The following is a 16,958-nucleotide window of genomic DNA, read 5'->3' as shown; positions in this document are numbered from 1 at the left end:
ACCTCTCTACACTTAAGGCCTTTGTCTCTGATCTGGGAGCCAGTTCACATCTCGTTGAAGAGCTACCCAGCTGCTAGGTGACAGTTGGAAGCTCATCGAATGGTCTTCTAGAAGCTTTAGGTAGGTTAAGGGAGACTTTTTAAAATTGGCTTTTGGAAATTATTTGTTACAACAAACTGGATTTGTATTACATGTTTCAAAAAGACAATGATATAACTTGTTATCTGGTTCTCAGGTGTAGGTTTTAACATTACTACCTTTAATATTGTATCCCAATGCTTTCCTATGTAACAACTCCCCCTGCTACATTGAAAATAGCTTTTAGGGCACTGTAAGGGCATGTTTAAAATTAAACCTTTACACGCCTACTTTAAAATCATGTGCCATACCTTATGGATATTTAAGACTGCTTAGGGGTGACTTAAATATTTAAAAGGAGGATTCAGGCATGCCAAAATGGATTATTTGACAGGTTGAAATTGCATTTAAACCTGCACAGCCAGGGTACAGGTGTGGTTCCTGCATCCGTGTTTTGCATTCTCACTTTAATGGTATCACTAGGTGTGCTGCCGCCTACCAGTGACATTTAACTTACAGGTCCTGGGCACATCTTATTCCGTACAATGGGCACTTATAGGTCATTTAAATTTGCTAGTTAGGATTAAAGCCAATTTCAACATTTTTAGAGCACATGCAATGGGGCCTGGTAAGCAGAATCCCAGTGCAGAGTCAGAAAACCAGCAGCAACAGTCAAAACAAAATCATCATGCAAAAAGTGGTATTTTCATACAATGATGCTTTCATTAAATTTTGAGCAGACTCATTGTCATGCAACTCACATGGATTCATAATGTAATTTCCTTTTACATTAAAAATGTTTTCCAACTATAAATTATTTAAAAGTGAAACATAAAAGTACAAACCTTATTGTCAATAACACTTGGCTTGTTATTTATATCTGTGTGCAAAATTAATGCTGTTGACGTAGACGATCTGCATATTTCTCTGCTTTTCTCTGTAAAGAAATATATGAAGAAAGATGACTGTTTTTGTGACTGAGAAACTATAGACCTAATTTACTAGCCCTCGCCAATATTCAGTGCAGTAGGGTTGAATGGGATGCGACATAAAAAATACACAGTTTACAATTACTCAAGCAATTAAAAAATCTGCAATGTACTTGTAATAGACTAGGCTGGTTTTAAGAAATTAGTATTCGCAGGCCTAATTTAACTTTTCATAAGTCTTCTGACTGCAGGTATCACTGTCTGATGATGGAGTCTTCTATGCAAAACTTTGAATTTGAATTGCACGGCCAGCTAGAGCTATTGGCTGCTTGGGAATTCCATCAAATGGGCTCTGGATCACTAATCAGGAACATATAGCTTTGCCAGGTGGCTGGGAAGTGGCCATGTAATGACTTGTGGACAACACACTGGGCACAATTCACGAATTGTTTTTTATAGAACACAAAGTAGTATTGCAGTAGAAATATTAATGTACTGTAAAATGCAGTTTATAAAAACACAGTCAGAAACCTACGCCTCTCTTATCTTTTCTGTGTGGAGCTGTCTAGCAAAATGATACAGGCAGGTATATGTTTTGGTAGTATTTATGTTATGGATTAGGAGGAGTGGCTGGAAAATGGGGAATGCTTACTACTAAATTGGAGCGATATGGGGAAATGTAAAAGCCACGTTTTGAGAGGAACATGCTCATGAAAAAACAAAGAGAATAGTAAGACAATTGCTATTCAGAAACTATACTTCTAACATTACTATTAGCCTAAAGGTATCAACAGTTTGAAATGTACTCCAGCCCAGCTTTAAAGTAAGTCAAACATTACTCACAGGTACTGAAAACACATATCAATCAAAAGCAATGGAGCAGGAAAATGATACCCAATCAGAACTAATGTTAAGTTAATTAAACTATTCCTATTCCAACATTTCAAATGATCTATTTATCTATCTATCTATCTATCTATCTATCTATCTATCTATCTATCTATCTATCTATCTATCTATCTATCTATCTATCTATCTATCTATCTATCTATCTATATATATATATTCATATATATATTTATATATATAAAATTAGGAAACAGAATTTTAAAAACCTTAGAAATTCACTTAAAAAAACAAAGGTTACAGGGACGTTATAGTTAGGTTCACAATTTACACACACAAAACCATAGAAATTCAGTAGTTATGCTCTCCAGAAACTATAACTTGTGCCCTAAGGTAAGCATAACTTGCACCCCTGCCAGGCAAAGTTTTCCATCAATAATGTCAGTGATAATATGAATGATGTCATAGTAGATGTTGTGAGTGATGAAATATGTGCGGTAATTAGAAGTACATGGCGAGGGCACGAAGGGTGGGAGTAGCATTTTTCTACCGGTCCCTTAGGGTGAGAGAAAATCAGTGTTTCCTGTCTGGGAAAGTATGGGCAGAGTATACTCTCATTCACCTGGAAGGGGAACCGCAGTTTTCCAGGGGTATGTTCCCCAGGACACTGTAAAGTAATGCACTCCTGCCCCCATCCCCATTATTATGAATTAAGCCCTGGGGGATGGGATCACTGGAGCCAGAAGTGGCTCAGGATGGTGGGCCCACTTACACTTACCTTCTCAAAAATGTCTAAATAAAGATCCTGTGGCCCTTGCCTATCCCAATAATTTAATTTAAAAGAATGGCAGGCGGCTTTCAAAAACATGTTGGGACCCCCTAGCAAGGGCAAGGGGTGAAGGGTAAGTGGTAAAACGCATTTGTCATTTTTTAGCCCTGCATGGATGACAATATCTAATCCTATGCTTTAAGGCTTTGCTGCAAATATGGCAAAAGGCTTTGTCAGTTTCTAGCTCAGCATGGGAGGTACTGAACTAATCCTATGTCTAAATATTTTGCTAGTAAAACAGACATATGAAGTGAGCAGATTCAGAGTGTCGCTGATTTTGTAGGGCACTTTGTATTCGAGCCGGGCTCCATTTAAACTTGGGAATTACCAAGAATCCTTGCTTGCTTTTGCATATATATATATATATATTTTCCGCAAATATGAATACGCAGCACACCTTTTGGCTTTAGCAGTTCTTTATTTAGATGCAACTCTCCTACGCGTTTCGAACTCTGTTCTTGATCACGGTAGTTTAAACAAGAAGTCCTTTTTTACTTTCTGCTTTTATACATAAGAATGCTACCATTCATTACAATGTATTCTGGGTATGGTAGTTGTTCAAGTAGTTTTTTTCTACAATGAGCATTATTGATCACTTCTGTTCTGCCAAATTGGGGCGGGATTGCGAGGATCATCATATTTTGAGAGCACTAACGGTTGTGTGAGACAAGTGCACACACTACCTGTGTTATATAACACTTAAAAGATCGTATTCCAAAGGCAGATAAACCGATCATGATTAGTGCTCATATGTTGATTCTTTGTTCAGTTACATGGGACATTGTGTGTATATATATATATATTTCACTGTAAACAGAAAGGTTAAAGTGATGTTATAGCTAGGTGAAAATGGCATCCACAGCATAACATTTTAAACAAAAAAACACTGAAATTTACCAGTTGTAGTTAACGTAAGTAACTCTATTTCACACCCCGGAGTAAGTATAATTAGATCTCATGCCCCAGCCATGCAAAGTGTTGTCATCAATTTTGTCATTTGTTATCCTTGCCGTCATTGAACAGGTAATGGGTCATGTAAGGTGTGTGGGCATAACCAGTGCATGACAAAATTGCAAGTAACAGTTCAGGTGGAAGTTATAGTTACTTTAGTTAACTATAACTGTCATCACAGATCAGTGGACTCCATCCCCCACCAGGCCTTGCGGCAGATACGCTGCCAGTGTTTTACCGTGCCAGGAGGTGCATAAAGGCAACTAGGGGCTTCCACAGCACGGGAGCCTATCATTGCAGATCAGGGGACTCCATCCCCCACCAGGCATTGCACGTCTACCGCGCCAGGGGGGTAATATCGGCAGGTCGGGGCTCCAACAGCGCGGGACCTGTGCGGACGCATCTGGGCCTTGCCAAGGGTGGGCCTCTCTACACCCGTCATAGCCTGGAAGCGGCTGGGCCACCCCCCTGACATCTGGACTTTGCGGCCCAAGATCTGTTACTCAAGATTAAAAAGTTACTGTTCCAAGAAAGTCCCCTTCTGAACAGCTTTCTGACACCCCTGGTGGGCCATTTGTTGATTTATTGTGTTTGTACCCCTGTGCACTGAGTGACTGTGCAGAGATGGGAAAGCTCAAAATCTCTGAGGGGGGATCAAAGGAAGCCTGCAAGAAGAAGGCGAAGAAGAAAACTCCAACTTTAATCCCAGTTGCTACGGGGGGTGATAGACCATATTCACAGCTTGTTAACCGAATGTGAGGGTCTTCAAGATCCAACTTCCACCAACACTTCTCCCAAGCACGTTAACATACAGGTATCTAGAAGTCCTACAATACCAGAGAGCATACCAGCTATGTTTAAAAGGGCTGCCTGTTGGATCCAGGCACCTGATACCTTACATTTACAAATTAGCAGATCCGTTAGAAGGGCAATGAAGTGCAAGAGACCGTAGACGATCTGTCAGCTTTCCCCTGCAGTAACAGTTTACAACACTGTTAGAAGACATAGAAACACAAGATACATCTACTAGTCTAGGCAGTGTGGCACACAAAAGGCATAGAGGCTATTTTATGTCAAAATACAGATGCCCAGTCAGTAGCAAGCACAGCCATGTATCCAAGTAGTCATGACACTATTAGAAGAGAGGGTCTATCAAATTATACAAATGTTATATTGAATGAGGCGCCAACCCAAAGACCACTAACATTGCAAATAGCTTGTCTAGTGTGGGAAATTAGAGCACTTAAAGCAGCTGTTGGTAGTCTCTCTGAGTCCCTAACCAAGGTACTTATGGATGTTCAACTTGTCAGGAAACAACTGGTATCCCATCCAATTCGCTCAGTCAATGCCCAAGGGGGGGTGGACCATGTGAGCCAGATACCTGGGGGCCCCACAAGCCATGCCATAAGAAGAACAGGGAGGGAATACTCATCTTGGAGTGATAAGGTCAATCACCCAGACTCTAGACATCCTAGTGGAGTAGGTCAAAACAGGTTTGGCCCTCGGCAATCTATTAATCCGAATACAGCCCAAGGTCTCTTACCTAGTTTGGTTTGCCATCAGGCAAATATGATCCCAGTTCCACAGATTACCGGTAGGATTCCAGACATGAGACAAACAGTATATTTGGTCAATGTTCCAAAGCTTCCGCCCAGCTCACATAAAGAGGATGAGGGCACTCTGACAAACAAGTCGATTCACTGTATCCAGCATGTGAGGGGGTGCCGGTCTGTAATGAGGGATAAAATTATAGGGGCCAAAGGACATTCTCACCCGGGGGTTGCCACTGACGCCATTACACTTTCTCTAGTACATCGAGATCTTGTTGAAAATCTGGTGGCCTTTGATATATGCACTCAACATCTCACCAAATCTAATATTCGCCCTAAATACAATCTTCCTGAGGTGGTCAAATAGACGAACCTAGTCCAATCACCAACATTTCAAGTAGGTGTGTCACCTCTAGGAGAGATAGATTGAAGTTTACCCCCTGCCATTGGTACCCAGGTAAATACAATAGAATACACTAGTGAACAAATCGTACACCACGAGAAGTAGAATCTCCTTCAGAGACAAGCCGCCTCATCAGTGTAGAGAGTGTGGCAGGTTGCATACCAGGGACCACAGAGCCAAAGGTGGGCTGACATCTGATCTACAGTTGACATCACGTAGAATAGAGTATTTATCCTGGAACATCGCTGGGTTGAGGTCAAAGGGTGCCTCTCCCGACTGGAACACCTTCATTGAAATGTTTGATATATGCGCCTTTCAAGAAACCTGGTCCACAGAACCACTCTACCATCCGAGGTATTTAAACTAATATACTCCAGCTATTCAAGGCGGTAAGGGTCGTCCATCAGAGGGGTCTTACAATGTTGGTTGGACAAGTAATCGGCCCCAAGATACAGGTACTCCCAACAGAGAGTAATGAAATCCTTGCCATCAGATTGGTGTGTGGTCCCTATGGTAACATCATCATTAACAATGTATATGCGAGAGGACACAGTGGGGGGCAAAGGTCCGAAACCATTCTTGCCTTGCGTGAGCTCCTAGATAAACTTTCGTGTGCTGCCTCTGTTGTTATAGAAGGAGACTTAAATTCGACTTTTGAGCCCCTTGATAGCAAGGAAAATGACCTTGCGGGGTGGAAGATGAGCAGTGGGGTAGTCCACGTCTGGAAATACCTCCAATCAATAGTTGGGCAGAAGTAGCCATTCAACTGAAAGCTATATGCTTAGAATACGGCTTAAGGGCGGCCAACGGTAGAATACTTTCAATAGGCAAGGGGCCAATGCGATTAACAACAGCCACCACTCAAGCTGTATTGATTATCTTCTACTTTGTCTAAAATTATGGCATACCTTTGAGGATATGGTTGTGATGGACCGTGTTGAGAGCGATCATAATCCCCTATGCTCTACGTTTGTATATAGGGAATTACAAGAACAAACACCTACCCTCAATTCATTTTTCATTGGTGATTAGCAACCCACCAATGACATGCAGTGATTAAAATGGCCTATGATTCTAGAACAGCCAGAAATATTGCCCACTATCACCAGCAATGTGGAAATCATCCTTAACTCCAAGCCTCTTAAAGAAATAACATCGATGCATAACATACTGTTTGCTGAAATGCACACATATTTTCAAACACCTTCCAGAACCAAGGCAAACGGTACCCAAGCATGGCACCACTAGTTCAATAAAGAGTGTAAGCAAGCCTAAGGAACCCTGGGGGTTGCAATTAGATCTGGTGATTCAGCTAGAGTTCAAAATGCCAGGAACATTTATAAGACGTGATGGTAAAAGCTAAAAAAATCTGGGATGAGAACAGATGGCAGGACTTAAAGCTAGCATATAGTGGGAACAACACCCAACGCCTCTGGAACCTGGTAAAATGGGACAGGGGTGGAGTTGCACCGTCCCCTGACAATCACGTGGACCCCGACACTTGGGTTAATTACTTTGCTGGACAATATGCCATTGATGCTGTAGAGGACTGCGAGCCTTCCTGATTCATTATTATATAATAGACAAAGTATTTGACTTGGCAGATGTTAGTGCAGCTCTTAGTGCCATTACTGGTGGGAGAGCACCTGGTATTGATAGTGTTCCCGCAGATATCTTCATACGGGATAAGGTTAATGGAGCCAGTATGTAACGCTATTAGCAAATGCCATCACCCATGGTGCCCCCTCATCCCGGATTCTTGGCAGGGGGTGGAGATTATTCCATTCTACAAAAAAGGGGACAGGTCTTTGCCAGGAAACTATAGACCAATAGAACTAATAGACTTGATTAAGAAAATGGTGGATCGACTTGTCCTGGCAAAGGCCAAATAATGGATAGATGACAATGACATCCTAAGCCCACTTCAGGTGGGCTTTCAAGCCCATGCAAGCACAATAGACCAGGTCTTTCGTTTTACCTTAATACACTGGCAGACCATAGTTCTTGGCAAGGGCAGCATGTATGCTGCCTTTGTCGACCTAAAATCCGCTTTTGACCTGGTCTCACGTAACAAACTCTGGGTGGTACTACAGGAGTTGGGGACGCATACTGATTTGCTCTCCCTCATCGTCCGCCTTCATGAGGAAAAGTTTGCCCAAATACGTTGAGGAGTAGAGGGGAATAAGACTGACCCTTTTCCTGTAGAGAAGGAAGTAGGTCAAGGCTATGTAATGGCATCCAAATTATACTCACTTTTTATTAATGGATTTGCTAAATTTTTATACATTACCCCCACTGAAGCTCCAGTTTTAGCACGCAAAAAGATCCCGATTTTAATGTTTGCAGATGAAACGCTTATAATTTCTAAAACTCCTAGTGGGTTACGGCATGCGCTGCGACATTCTGAAGATTTATGCGGTTTACGTGGTTTAAAAATTAATGCAGCAAAAACAAAGTTTATTACTTTTAACCAATATAAATCGTTTAAGGGCAGTATGGTAATGGATGGGTCACCCCTTGAATAGGTAGACGCATTTATCCAACTAGGTATTACCTTGCAGAACGAATTTAGATGGAGACCACACATTGAAACTATAGCTTTAAAACACTGGCAACTAGCTGGAATTCTGAGTAAAATCTTTGACCAGGCCCTTTAGTCCGGCCCTTCAGATTTATAACGCTAAGGTGGTGTGCTCAGTTTTGTACAGTGCTGAAATACGAAGATTTGAGAAACTCACACAGCTAGTTGTATCTGAGAACAGGTTTTTTCGATGGTTTACTAGCCTATCCCAAAGCACACCCATGTTACCTTTGCGGAATTACCTGGGCAGAAAAGCTTTGGCAGATCTCGCTAGGCTACGCCCCATCCTTTATTGGCTTAGAATCTGGTGTGCGCCGGAACTGGCTGCCTTTGCAGAAGGCCTCAGAGATGTTATTGCAGCCGACCATTTCCATAAAGTTAGCTGGCTCCAGCATATCAGAAGCCTACTGGCCAGCATGGGTCTGTTTCATTTGTGGGAAACCCCGTCTAGCTCTCAGTTCCCACCAAAAGATTGAATAAAGCAAAGAAACTGGAACTGATTGAACAAGATGAAAACAGAATAAGTGATTGCACAATGTTGATGGGACGTTTTTTACAAATAAAATCATGGTTGAGCTTTGAGTACTACTGGGATGCAATCTCAAAGCCCCTAGATCGCAAATTGTTTTTTCAATTTAAAGCAGGCTGTTTGCCACTAAAGTCTTTAACCCCCAAATGGACCACACCCGGCGACAACAAATGCACTTTTTTGCATTGATTGAGAAGAAACGTATTCGCATATATTGTTTGTCTGCCCTGCTTATGTTGGTCCACGTAAAGTATGGTTGGCAAAGACATGCAGGAATATGGGTACCAGTTCATGTAGTATCGCCTTGCGAATCCTGTGTACTGATCCATCACACCACTATGCAATCCCAGTAGCAAATATTTAAAGATGGATGTGGTCTATATGATTTCAATCACTGACTGTAAACAATTGAACTTGGAATCATGCTACTGGTGGTTGTGAAATTACCATTTTATCACTGAGTTGTGGTGCTTTTCACTGATCCTGTTGCCGTAGCCACAAACTTATAACATTACTGCTCATTGTTCTCATTTTAAGATTTTGCTGTATTATAATGTACCAGGATTAATTGATTTTTAACTATTTGTATACATTTTTATAATATTTTAATTTACTGTCTTATTGTTTTACCAGTGTTTTATGCTCAATGCTTTTATATGTATTGTCAAATTAAGCTTATTTTGATCTATAACTGATTAATGTCAGTGTTTGTTCGGTTTAAAATGGTTTGTTTTAACTGACATTTTCACTTAATTATAACATCACTTTAACCTTCCAGTGGGCAATGTAGTTCATTCTTTCCACAGAGGATGTCATTCTTAAAAGACAAGGGTGGGCACTTATTCTTCAGTGTTTTCGCAACAGGGGGTAGTTGTTCATATTAATGTGATTGAAATAATGATCAGACATACCTCAAATGTTGAGATTATCAATAAAATTAAACATTTGAGTATTCGTCTTGGTGTGAAGATCAATTCTAGTGGAAAGTTGAACCCAGGAGATTAGATAATCTGATTTGAGGCAAGTTGAACCATTTCACTAATATGGCTTAGTGATAAAATCAAGATCAGCAAACCAGTCATGTTGATCACCCCATGAGAGGCCTTAGGATGTGAGGTGTGAAGAATCCTGCCCCATTAATCTGTCCTAGCTCAGTCTCTTAAATGAAAGCTAATTGCTTGGGCACCTGACTACATTCCTCAACTGCTAGCTTTTTTATGGTGTTCACATTAGGGATCTAGAGTGAGGGAAAGAAGGGTGACTAGTGCAGAAGTACATGGAAATATTTTTGGATGAAGATAAAGAGATAAGGCTCCCAAATTAGGAATTCTTGTTTTCTAAGAGATCAAGTTGATAATGGTAATATACCAGCACCGATTATGTGAATGGAAGAGATCAAATGTGAAAAGGTAAAGGAATGAAGTCAGCATTTGACTTACATGACATTATGACTTCAGAACTAGATGAAGTAACATCTAACCCACTGGGACATGAGAATATTGTACCCACCACGTGCACCGAGACGGGGTGGTGCCGAATTGAGGCAATGATAAATGGAGAGGTGGCAAGGTCAGCATTAGTAAGGTGAGGAGCAAGGGAATGTGAGGGAAAGTGATTGGTTAAATAAGAATAGAGTGAAGCTATCAAATTTAGTGATTTTTGATTAAGTCAGGATCTTACAATTGTTGAAGATAGAAATGGAACGTTTACTCCTAAAATATAATTATGAGGAAACAACTAGATTTTACCTTTGGGGCATTAGTTAAGAGGGAGAAATTCAGTTCCCTGAGCGTGTTTCAATTAATAGTGTCATACGTGATAAAGAGACAACCTAATTTGAGACTGACCTTTCAAACATAGAAGTATTAGTGACCAGCTGAGGGTCAGTTGGAACAGCGCCTGAATGATCTGTCAGTTTACGCTCTGAGTGCTGACATCATAATTCGGCGGTCACACCACAAACCTACCGTGTTGGTCAGAAAGCTTCCGACCGTGGTTCAAAAACTACTGACTAGTGGTCATATGCTTTCTGACCGACATCGTAATCGGCCCCTTAGTATGACATTAAATGAACAATGGGTGAATTTGTGGCAGTTCATTTGGTGTACAGAGACAAGGTGAATGGCACAACTCATGTATAATCTGTGTGGACACCTAATGAAAAATATGGGGTCATCTCCAGGGTAGGTTCAGGTTTCTTTTACTTGGCACATCAACCATGAAAAGACATGCATATGTATAGAGGGCCCTTTCAGAGTCCATGAGTTTTTAGAAAAGTTATGTTACAATTGAACTTTAAATGCACTATATAGGTGGTATTCAAAATAGGCATTTGTATGTGCTGTGTTGTCATATTAATCACACAGTTAATATGGGGCTTCATTGATGTCATTAACTGTGATGTCATAAGGTTTAAATTAATTTGGTATGACTTGCTGGAAAGATTCTATGGAGAAGGTCATATGTTGTCACTTCCTGTTATGATATTAGAATCAAAAGGTGTGTAATGGAAATTCACTACCCCTCACATTTTTGTAAATTGCGGTCCATAGTCTTGGAACCTTTCATGGTTGAGAAAAGAAACCACTTGGCTGGGTGTGACAAGATTCTGGATTTGCTTTGCTGCAACACATTTGTAAACCACACTGTGAATTGAAAGTAGGGGGAACTCGCATCCTCATTCTTTCAGTCTGCCATATTAAATGACATTATTTCCAAAGTCCTTTATTCTTCAAAAAATAAGTGGCGTAATATTATTTGCCCCAGCAATTGGTACAAAGTTAAAGTCATTGTACGGTCAGTGTCATTTTAAGGATTATGGGGCCCCCTGGCAGGACATTTTTGGAGTCACCCTGTATGGAACAATTTTGACTTTTTTTACTCTTTTGCTATTACTTTAAGCCCTCGTGATGCCAAACAATACTAAATTATATGTTAAGCTTTAACAGGATCACAGAATACAGTTAAAGTATGTGTTGCTTGAGACCCCAAAAATCATTAAAAGTGACAGTGTAGAGAAACAGAGTCAGAGGCAAAGGTAGGCATAGAGTGTTAAAGGAATGGAGTAGACAGAGGTAAAAGAGAGAGAAGATCCATTTCCCCGGGGTCCCTTTTCGAACGTAGAGGATGTAGGCAATTGCTCAACTTGATAATGCATTAGAACATCTGTGATGCAATAATTTTTTATTATTGTTTAGATTTTATAGCATGTACTTTCTTAAGGAGTGCAACAGAATGCTTGCACAGTGCACAGTTCAGAACTGTCACAATTTTCCCTCCTCCTGTTTATACTGGTCAGTGTTTTCCACTGGCAGGCAGTAGGGGCAGGATTTTATTGACATGAACGCTTGACTAGCAGAGTGGCCTTGTCAAATGGTTTTGGCAGCATACTAAATTTACTCTAATTACAATTCAGAGGCAATGTGTCAAAAGTGAATCATCCCCATCAATCATTTTTACAGGGAACTCGATGTAATCATACACTTCTTTCCGCTTTTCACACATTCTCCAACTGCTTACTTTCTGGGAACCTCCTTCTCAGATGTTGAATCAACAGACCATTTCACTATTAAGGTTGATGTGGGAATGAATGATTAGTACATGTAAAAGTGAAACATGCACAAATGATTTTTACAAGTTGCAAATGGGCTATTTCTATCTGCATAGTCAGCCAGGAAATTAAGCATAACAGTTCATAACATAGGAGAAAGATGCCCTCTTCTAATTAAGAATCTGCAAGTAATCCATGTGTTGGAAACAGCCCACTCCCACTCCGCAGGGTGGTGATGGACTTCCCCGAACACACTGTGGTAGCTTGGCTCGAGTGGTCAGGAAACAGGCGCAGTGCTAAGCATACAATATACCCATACAATAACCATGCGTGCATCCGTTCCAAAAACGACTCTACACCGTAAAAATTATGAAAATATCTTTCTTTATCTTTTTCTCTTAGTTGCTGATTGGAAAAATAAATAAGACAATCACAATATACAAATTTAAATAGTGCAGGTCAAATAAATACTGTCTGGAGATTCAATAAATAGGGATGATCATAAATACAAGGGACATAAATATAAGTGCAGGTAATACAGGCAATTAAATATTCTGAGGCAATAAATACTGTACCAATAAATATTGTACACCAACAAGTCCTGTGGACCTATAAATATAGTGCAGCAATAAATAGGTAAAAAACTCAATAAATACAGTATCCCCAATAAATAATTAACAGTATACAGCAACACTCATATGATCAGATGACACTTCACTTCTTAAGGGCTGATTTGGCCCAGGCACAGCTTGTAGGGTTGTGGAAGGCTTGAGGGGGGGGCTACTCCCTGGCTGGGACAAGGCTGAGGCCTAACCTGAGGTAGATCAAAAGGGGGGAATACCAGAGCCCTGGCTTTCTCTCTCCACACAACCTCTCTAGGTTAGTCCCAGTTCACCCCTTGCACAGTCAGGTGGGTTTCAGCACCTCCCTAGCCCCTTAGAGCAGTCTCTCAGGTCTCCACAGGGCCTTAGGCGCCCTCTACTCCACTTACTGCCCTTTTCTGATGTTCCGACGCCGCTGGAGTCGTGTCGACGCCGTGAGGCGGTTCCGGTTCGGTCTCGGCGGCCTCGGCACAATGTCAGTTCTTTGACGACGCCGGCAGGCGGTTCCGGTCCGATGTCGGTGGCCTCGGTTCGATCTCGACCTCCGATTCGACGGCGTCGGGCAGTCTCTTCACGATGTCGACTTCGGGCGGCTCCGGTCCGATGGCGCTCTCGGCTCCGATGACGTCGGCCGGCCTGGCCTCGCTGTCGACTTCCGGCGACTCCGGGGTGCGATCCTCACCCCCGACCTCCGGTGTTCCTCCTCACAGGTTCCGGGCGACTCCGGAGTGCGATCCTCACTCCCGACCTCCGGTGCTCCTCTACCTCGGTCTCCGACGACTCCGGAGGGCGGACTTCACTCCTCCGATGACGCCGCTCGCTCGACCTCGGTTCACTTCCTTCTCGACCTTTGGTATTCCTCTCGACCTCCGCCGGCGCCCTCTTACGACCTCAGGCGGCTCCGGGTACGACGTCTGCTACCTCAGTCAGCGCCGCTTCTCCTCCTCGGGCTCCAGGTCTTCGGCTACTCGACGCCAGGCTCCAGGGAAACCAGTTCTCAGGTCAGAATCTTACTGCTTTCTTGGTTCTAAGGCCTGTTCCTGCTGTCCAGGTCCTTAGGATGGTTTTCTTCTGACTTCTTCCCACACAGGGCTATAGGCTGGGATCCATCAGTAGGGACAAGTATCAAGGGTGGGTTTATGGACCCCACTCCAGGCACAAGTTTCCACCCCTGCTGCTTCACTCCTTCCTCCTTCACTGTTGTGCTCCTCTCCCTTCACCAGTCAGGTGCCAACTGCCAGCTCCAACTGCCAACTGCCTCTCTTATCCTCCCAACATTCTAAACGGTTTCCAACTGTCACACAGTTCTGGAATCTCCTGGAATGTTCTGGAAGGTGCTGGTAGGTTCCAGTGGATGCTGGTGATGTCACAGGAGGCCACCATTTTGTGCTCCAGGCCCTCAGACAGAAGTTTCAGGGGTAGCTAAAATGGCTCCCTGAATCCGTAGCAACACTAAAAAGTCTGGTGGTTCCCAAAAAGGAAAAATTCAAACAGGGTTTGAGGCAAAAGTGGGACAAAATAAATAATGATGAGGAGGGACCACCCAAAGGGCTGACAGGTCTAACACGCGTCCCCCCCAGCTGAAAGTGGGGAGAGCTACCCAACCCCTTGGGAGTTCTCATCACTAAGGCGGAAATACCTTGAGAGACCGTCTGCATTGGCGTGGTCCACTCCAGGCCGATGTTCCACCTGAAAGTCCATCCCCTGTAGGGAAATAGACCACCTCAACAACTTGGGATTCTCCCCCTTCATTTGCATCAGCCAACGAAGGGGTCTGTGGTCGGTCTGAACCAGGAAGTGCGAGCCAAACAGGTATGGCCGCAACTTCTTCAGAGCCCATACCACTGCAAAGGCTTCACGCTCTATTGCACTCCACTTCTGTTCCCTGGGAAGTAGTCTCCTGGATAAGAAGACCACGGGTTGATCCAGACCCTCTTCGTTGAGTTGCGATAACACTGCCCCAATGCCATGTTCTGATGCATCTGTCTGGACAATGAACTTCTTGGAAAAGTCTGGGGCCCTTAAGACCGGGGCCTCGCACATGGCTTTCTTCAATTTCTCAAAGGCTTGCTGACAAGCCTCCGTCCAGACTACCCGTCGAGGTTGTTTCTTGGACGTGAGCTCCGTGAGAGGGGCTACGATGGTACCGTACCCCTTCACGAAGCGGCGATAGTATCCCGTGAGGCCCAAAAATGCTCGGACCTCAGTCTGTGTCTTGGGGGGTTCCCAGGCCATGATGGCCTCGATCTTCGCCTGGAGGGGCTGCACCGTTCCCCTACCCACCAAGTGTCCAAGGTACACTACCGACCCCTGCCCGATCTGGCACTTGCTGGCCTTGATCGTCAATCCAGCTTGTCTCAGGGCCTGGAGAACAGCTTGCAGGTGACGCAAGTGATCCTCCCAGCTGTTACTGAAGACGGCTATGTCATCCAGATAAGCAGCAGAGAAACTCTCCATTCCGGTGAGGATCTGGTTTACCAGGCGCTGAAACGTGGCAGGTGCGTTCTTGAGCCCAAAGGGCATCACACAGAACTGGTAGTGGCCATTGGGCGTGGAGAAGGCTGACCTTTCCCTTGCTCCATTTGTCAAAGAGATCTGCCAGTACCCTGAAGTAAGGTCAAAGGTACTTAGATATTGGGCAGCTCCCAGCCGGTCAATTAATTCATCCGCCCTAGGGATCGGATGAGCATCAGTCTTTGTCACTGAATTCAGTCCCCGGTAGTCCACACAGAACCTCAGTTCTGGTTGGGCACCCGGTGGTGCAGCTTTTGGTACTAACACCACCGGACTGGACCAGGGGCTGCTAGAAGGTTCAATCACTCCTAGCTCCAGCATCTTAGTGACTTCACTATGAATGCTGGCCTTCACCTTGTCTGACATCCGGTAGATCTTGGACTTCACAGGTGGGCTGTCTCCTGTGTCCACGTCATGGACGCACAGGTGAGTCCTACCCGGGACAAGGGAGAACAACGAAGAGTACTGCCCCAGGACCTGGCGACAGTCCTCCTGCTGTTCAGGAGTTAGAGATGGGGAGAGAATCACTCCCTCCACCGACCCATCCTTTTCTTGAGACGCAAACAGATCGGGGAGAGGCTCGCTTTCCACGTCCTCTCCTCCGTCAGTCACCATCATTAAGATGACTTCGGGCCTCTCGTGGTGGGGTTTGAGGCGGTTGGCATGCAGCACCCGCAGGGGCTGACGAGGGGTCTTCAGGTCCACCAAGTAGGTAGCCTTACCCTTCTTCTCCAACACCTCAAAGGGTCCTGACCAGCGATCCTGGAGGGCACTAAGCTCTCCTGGTTCGATCACCCACACCTTCTGGCCAGGCTCCAACTCCACCGGGTGAGCGTTGTGGTCATACCACGCCTTCATTACTGCTTGGCTGGCTTCCAAGTTGTCAGAAGCTTGCTTCCACAACTTAGCCATTTGGCTCCGGAAGGCCAGCATGTAGCTCACCACATCCTGGGGAAGCTTTCTGGGAGTTCTTTCCCATCCGTCTCTCACCAGGTTGAGAGGTCCACGTACAGGGTGCCCATACAGAAGCTCGAAGGGGCTGAAGCCCACTCCCTTCTGTGGCACTTCCCTGTAGGAAAAAAGTAAACAGGGTAGGAGGACGTCCCATTTCCTCCGCAGGCTTTCAGGCAGACTTCTGATCATGCCTTTCAAGGTTTTATTAAACCTCTCCACCAGACCATTGGTCTGGGGGTGGTAAGGAGTTGTGAACCGGTAGGTCACTCCACACTCCTTCCACATTGCCCGCATATACGCTGACATGAAGTTGGTCCCCCTGTCGGACACAACTTCCTTGGGAAAACCCACTCGGGTAAAGATCCCCATCAGGGCCCTAGCCACAACAGGTGCTGTTATGGTCCTCAGAGGTATTGCCTCTGGGTACCGTGTGGCATGATCCACCAGAACCAGGATAAACCTGTGACCAGCTGTAGTCGGTGGATCTAATGGACCCACAATGTCGATGCCCACCCTTTCAAAGGGGGTGCTAACGACAGGAAGTGGTTCCAGGGGAGCTTTCAGCTTCACCCCTGTTTTCCCACTGGCTTGGCAAGACACACATGTCCGGCAGTAGGTATCGGACGACACTTTCATCTGAGG

At 44.1% G+C, this 16,958-nt stretch overlaps 1 protein-coding gene across 1 annotated transcript in view; it reads right to left on the bottom strand.

The window, feature by feature from the left end:
• TCERG1L (transcription elongation regulator 1 like) overlaps positions 1-16,958 on the bottom strand; it is a 1,143,777-nt gene that overhangs the window by 525,107 nt on the left and 601,712 nt on the right. Inside the window, exon 6 of the mRNA XM_085606206.1 lies at positions 924-1,015. Coding sequence (XP_085462332.1) covers positions 924-1,015 — 92 coding nt within the window. The remainder of the gene's footprint in view (positions 1-923; positions 1,016-16,958) is intronic.

This window comes from Triturus cristatus, chromosome 1_2 (assembly GCF_964204655.1).
Source record: "Triturus cristatus chromosome 1_2, aTriCri1.1, whole genome shotgun sequence".
In the NCBI taxonomy this organism is placed as follows: domain Eukaryota; kingdom Metazoa; phylum Chordata; class Amphibia; order Caudata; family Salamandridae; genus Triturus; species Triturus cristatus.
This window is presented reverse-complemented; position numbering and strand designations above follow the sequence as displayed.